Raw genomic sequence first — 6,188 nt, 5'->3', positions numbered from 1 at the left:
TTGGTTGGCATGGCTCTTGTTGGTTATATATATTAGTATCTAGAGGGGAGTGTGCCTTTATCTCATAAAACAAGGTTGAGAATCTATAGAGGCCCTATTATAGGGTGGTGGTTGTTTATATGTTTATTTTCATTGCAAGGAAGATACATGTTATTTGTTTTTATGTTATGAGAATGAGAAGTGCAAGGTAGCACATAGAATATTATAATTCTTGATGTTATGGTTTGTACTTTTTCTTTTGCTTTGTGAGTGATCAATGTTTGAAAGGCTTAAGAAAAGAGAGAAAAAAGGTTGAGGGACCACTTACGCCCTCCTATCACGATGTGATTTTTGGTAGAAAAAAATTGGTTTTGTGAAGATTATTTACATTATTATTATACAAGGAATAAGTATTTACGTGATCACGTAGATTTTTAACATGATTAACAACGTTAATAACATTTTCATGTATATCATGAATGTGATCATGAATCGGAAAACCAGCGAGCTCCGTGTGGTTTTGGAAAAGCCCAATGGGCTCTTCAAAAATCCCTAATCATCCATAAGCAATTTGTAGCGAAATGAAATTCATCCAAATGAATTTCATGGATTTCAGTCTTCTTTATATGATGATTCACTACTTGCTTTGTGATGTACCTCCTCCGAGATTCACATCCATGAGGGGTACTATTATGCTTAGTGGTCTCTTGCTGAGCTCCTTCCTTCCTCTTCCATTTTGCACTATCATTCCGCCCAATTCTACACTCACTCCTCTCTCAAATCCTTCTTCATGGACCTCTTCCAATGGTGGATTCGCCCTGGGCTTCTTCTCATTGATACCCAACACCTATTATGTTGGTATTTGGTACACTTCCTTGCCTCTAAACAAAAGTATTGTATGGACTGCTAACAGAAACCGAAGTGTTCGTCAGAATAGCCGCCTTCAATTCACCCATGATGGTGCCCTTCAGCTCCTTGATTCCACAAATTCGGTCACTTGGTTTGCTTCCAGTACAGTCGGTGTTGTTGTTAATGGAAGTGAAGCTGAAATGATGGATACCGGAAACTTTGTCATTAGACAAGGTGCTTCCACCATTGTTTGGCAGAGTTTTGATCAGCCCACCGACTCTCTTTTGCCTGATCAGAACTTCTCCGCATCTAATCCACAGCTCGTGTCTTGGATATCAAGCACCGATCCCACTCCTTCAGGGAATTTCAGCCTCGTTTTTGAAAGCGTCGGTAAGATTCGTCTGCTTTATCAAAGCAGCATCGAATACTGGTCAGAAATCCCTCCTACAGGCGTTGTTTATAGGACGTTCAGGCTGAATTCTACCGGTTCAATTGCTCTTTACGACGATGTGGGTGCATTGGTTTGGGCTAATTTTAGCTGCGGAAGCTCCAACAATTTCACGAAGGTCCGTTTGGACGTGGACGGCAACCTTCGGGTGCTTTCCTGGTCTGCTATGTCCAACGACTGGATAACTTTGTGGAGGGCTTTGTATCTACAATGCGATGTGTCGAGTGCTTGTGGAGACAACTCTATCTGTGACTATGATCAAAACGTGAGATCTGTAGGTGGCGGAGGTTGCCCATTGACAGAACCCACCGATTCCATATGCTTTTGCCCTGCAGGTTTTACGAGATCGGATGGATATTGTCGCCCAAATTCTGCAATCAACTGCTCTCAGTTCATGACGACCATGGCCGATACCGCTTTTGGTGTGCCCACAGCGAATCCTGATCGGCAGCTCTTGAGCCAGCAAGATTGCGTAAACGACTGCCTCAAAGACTGCACTTGCAAAGCAGCCACCTACCAGGACTCTACCTTAAATTGTTGGTTGCAGAGAACAAATCTCTTCAACGGGAAACGATCCATGAATTTCACGAGAACTTCATACATCCGCACAATAGCTAGTTCTGCTAGTACAATAGCTAGTTCTGCTACTAGCAAGACTTTTCCAATTTATGCGATAGTTCTCGTAATTTTAGCATCATTGTCAGTAGCAATGATTTTCTTGTATGGGGCGTACTGGGCAAGATCACGATGGAGGAGGGGCAATATAAGGCCTCCTCCCATACAGCAACCTGCGTTTCCAGACATTACAGAAAGAATTGGAGGGCCTAGGCGATTCGCCTTTCAGGATCTGTACATGGCGACAGAAGGATTCAGTGAAGGTAGCAAAATTGGGTCTGGGGGTTTCGGATCAGTGTACAAAGGAAGCTTCCGGCTACAAAATACGAAGCTAGATGTGGCTATCAAAAGGCTGAATCGAGAACAAGGTGCCCAAGATGACAAAGAACACAGTGATTTCTTTGCAGAGGTTGAAATTCTCGCATCCATTCGCCATAATGATGTTGTAAGCCTGCTGGGCTATTGTGCTGAGGGTCCAGAACGCCTCCTAGTGTATGAATTTGTATCAAATGGCTCTCTAGACAGGCATCTTTTCTCTACATCTAACGTACTAGATTGGAACACTCGCTTCCATATTGCAGTAGGAGCTGCAACTGGCATAGAGTATTTGCATACCCATTGTCCAAAGAAGATAGTGCACAGAGATATCAAACCAGCAAACATTCTAATCGATCAGGATTTCAAACCCAAGGTGGCAGATTTTGGGGTGTCACAAATAATGGGTCCTGAGAGAACACATCTGACAAATTATGCTCGTGGAGGGACAGCAACTTATATGGCACCAGAATGTTGGATGCTGGGAGCAATGGTGACAGAGAAGGCAGATGCATATAGTTTTGGGGTGGTTTTGCTTGAAATTGTAAGTGGGAAGAGAGTAGCAAAACAGCAACTAGGAGAAGATGGTGGTCAATTAGCAGAGGCTAAGAAGAAAAGAGTGCTGAATTTCCAGCAGGCGATTCAATGGATGGAAGAAGGAAGGTATGGAGATTTCATTGATGAGAGATTAGAAGGAAATTATAATGAAGAGGATGTTGAGAGGCTAGTTAAGGTTGCATTTTGGTGTCTGCAAGGAAATGCTAATCAAAGGCCATCTATGGAGGATTTGCTACTGATGATCAAAGGGCACAAGGTAGTCTCACCACCTCCTCTCTCAGGACTTTTTGAGTTCTCTCAGCAATTATATGCTGCTTCAGCCTCTGCTTCCAGTAGTAGTGTTAGCTCCAATCAGTTCATTTTACAACAATCTATGATTAATGCAGAGCAACTCTCTGCTGGGAGATGATCAAATGTTTAAAAATCTTCTACTTGTAACCTTCATACGTACAGCACAGATCTCTTCCCTTTTATATTGCTCAGTGTGCCTCTCACACATTACAAATTTCATGTTGAAGAGTACATTACTTCTTAGTAAGCTAGTAATTACTGTGTTACGTTTTTTAAAAAATAAATAAAAAGTTTCATTTCTTTTAAGCCCTTCTTCGGAAGAGCAAAAAACCTCTTTGATGGGTTTTGAATGGTGCCTTTTGTCATACATTGTAAGATTATGCTATTGCCTGCTTTTTCTATCAATAATATATATATATATATATATATATATATATGCCTTTATTCGGAAAAGGTGATACGGCTAGACAGGAGAAAACAATCGGCCCTCAATCTTTATTGTTTGGGACTTCTTTATTGAGGGCAGATTGTTTTCTCCTGAAAACAATCCACCCTCAATCTTTATTGTTTGGGACTTCATATAAATGCCTTTATTCGGAAAAGGTGATACGGCTAGATTGAGGGCGGATTGTTTTCTCCTGTCTAGCCGTATCACCTTTTCCGAATAAAGATTGAGGGCCGTATCGCCTTTTCCGAATAATGGCATTTATATGAAGTCCCAAACAATAAAGATTGAGGGCGGATTGTTTTCTCCTGTCTAGCCGTATCACCTTTTCCGAATAAAGGCATTTAAAACAAATGCATGCAACATTTTAAATAGATGTTTCGTTTGACATTCAAGCATTTAAAACTAAGATTTTCAAAATACGTTTACTTCAAAATAGAACGCATATACTTATCTTCTAGTGTTGCTTCTCATGTGCTTCGCTTAAAAGTTCATGAGCTAAGAAGCCTTGAATGTGTGCAGCAAAAATATAGCATTTTAAGTTCATCACGTATGTCCTCCCAAATTCTATATGAATGCTATGATTCTCTCCATGCTAACACTTACCTATTTATAAGAGTAGTGCTCTTTGTAAAGGCCAAATTTCTAGTATAATATGCAAAAAGATAAGTCCTCGCAAAATTTATATGAATGCTACGATTCTCTACATGCTAACACAATACACTTATGCATTCATAAGACTTTTGCTCTTTGTGAAGGCAAAAGATAGCTATGTTATGTGGTGTCTGACATTCCATTAAGTGTATCATATTTCGCACTTAACATTAACTCCATGATTTGGAGATTCCCTCACTAAAATCTTATATCTAGGGTTTACAAAAAACCAAAAAAATCACAAGTCTATGTAAGAAATTGTACACCACTAACAAAAATGGCCATACTTAGTCCATGCTAAAAAATGAGAGGATTCTCAAATTAGCAAGGTAACTTTTGGAGGAATATGGAGAATGCACTATTGAGTCTTGAAGAATGTTGATACCATTGGTAAGATAAATGTACACACAAGTCTCTTGAATTTTGATTATTGAGCGAGGTCAATTTTGAATCCCCTTGAAGAACTAATGGAAAATAATATGTCCTTGGACATTGCCATTAGCACTATGCTCCTAGCACTAACCAAATTTTATACTCGTGCTCCTATGATACCCTACACACAAATTCACCACAAGAACAATTTGTCATATGCCAAGTGGAAATAATTAATGTTTATTGAAGCTACTTGAATATTGTAAATTAGCACAAAAAGTGTTACAATTAGCTTGCTTTTACCAATGTATACATTACACTACTACCAATGGCCAATTTTTGTTGTATATATTGTTTGAAAATACATTATATAATACAAATAAGAAAATCGCATTTTAGTTGGTATATTTGCTCATATAGGCCTCAGTACCATACCATCAGTGTACACGCCAATATATATCAATGGTAGGACTGATGCTTTTACCGAGGGAATATATCAATGAGTATATCATCTCTGTGTGCATTATTTTTATGGCACAAAATGGTGTCAAATCTCTATTATGCCCCATTTTAGTTATTGTTATGTATCTTTGCTAAGCTAGTATTTTCAATAAATCATTATAGTACATGTAATGCACAATGTAGACGAGAAGTAGGAAATTCAACACTAGTATTATGATAAAAGAATACATGATTTTATTATATTTAAGCCTCAACGCAAAGTAAAGCGATAGTTACAATGAGTACATGCCAATTTGAAATCCACAAAATATTTAAAATGCATATGTACATGTATGAAGAAGATGGCCACTATGAGTACAACATGTACAAGCCTTGAGAAAATGGCCATATATGAACAATACAATACATGACTGAATGCAATCCTTACTATTGCCCCTCCGTGTCCTCCTCCTTTGCGATCTTAGGAGCAAACTTCGACCAATCCACCACTATGCCCTGTGCCATGGCCATATTCATAATGGGTGGCCTCTCTACTAATCATGCATAGCTACTAGAAAAGAATACCATTTCACATGTTAGTGACATTATAATACAAAGACAAACTTTTCAAATTACTTGATAAACACATATTAATGAAAGTAATAAAAAGACTTACAAATCAAGACTGGAGGTGCCCCAAGGGTGCCCCATGCTGCATTGCCGAGAAGGCATGCTTTGTGCCTCTCCTATCGTGCTACTGCAACTACTCGTTGTCGCTCGTACTTGTTGGGAGTGTCTTTTAACTCCCTATTTGCACACTTTCTATGGCCTATTGTCACTGCGTCCCGGATCTCAAATATGCGGCTCATGACAACTTTCATGTGCTGTAGCATCCACCGATAATCAAATTGCAAGTTTGGATCCTCCACTAGAAACTCTTAATGTATTTCATAGATGATTTAGTCCTTTTTGTGCTCAGGTTGGTGGCTCTGCTAGTCCTTGAAGAGGCCATGTGAAAACTACAAGTGCATTGGCTAATGCATGTAGGCGATTGACGAGAGAGCTTGTCTCATCCTAAATGATCTATTTGGACTCATCCACATGCTATGGAGAAACACATGTGGGAGTTGTGCAACCAAGTGCTAGTTTGAGGCTCAAAAGGCATCCGACCCAGTGCACCCCATGGCATCTCTGGTGGTGTGGCAGTGGGAGTAGTCAACC

At 39.6% G+C, this 6,188-nt stretch overlaps 1 protein-coding gene across 2 annotated transcripts; it reads left to right on the top strand.

Annotated features, from left to right (window-relative positions):
* Positions 1-602: 602 nt before the first annotated feature.
* Positions 603-3,270, top strand: LOC147889270 (G-type lectin S-receptor-like serine/threonine-protein kinase At2g19130). 2 transcript variants are annotated; one of them, XM_087391625.1, is made up of 2 exons: positions 603-1,218; positions 1,612-3,270. In XM_087391625.1, the coding sequence occupies exons 1-2, from the start codon at positions 606-608 to the stop codon at positions 3,171-3,173; spliced, it is 2,175 nt and encodes a 724-aa protein (XP_087247751.1). In that variant the 5' UTR covers positions 603-605; the 3' UTR covers positions 3,174-3,270. The 2 variants fall into 2 exon arrangements, with proteins under 2 accessions (XP_087247751.1, XP_087247750.1); XM_087391624.1 differs by having other exon boundaries at positions 603-3,270.
* Positions 3,271-6,188: the final 2,918 nt, after the last annotated feature.

This window comes from Dipteris shenzhenensis, chromosome 20 (assembly GCF_047967505.1).
Source record: "Dipteris shenzhenensis isolate YYH24624 ecotype China chromosome 20, Dip_SZ_1.0, whole genome shotgun sequence".
NCBI lineage: Eukaryota > Viridiplantae > Streptophyta > Polypodiopsida > Gleicheniales > Dipteridaceae > Dipteris > Dipteris shenzhenensis.
Note: the sequence above shows the minus strand (reverse complement) of the source record. Positions and strands in the feature narration are given on the sequence as shown.

Coding starts and splice junctions, on each gene's coding strand:
- LOC147889270 (XM_087391624.1), top strand. CDS start 606: ATGATGATTCACTACTTGCTTTGTGATGTACCTCCTCCGAGATTCACA.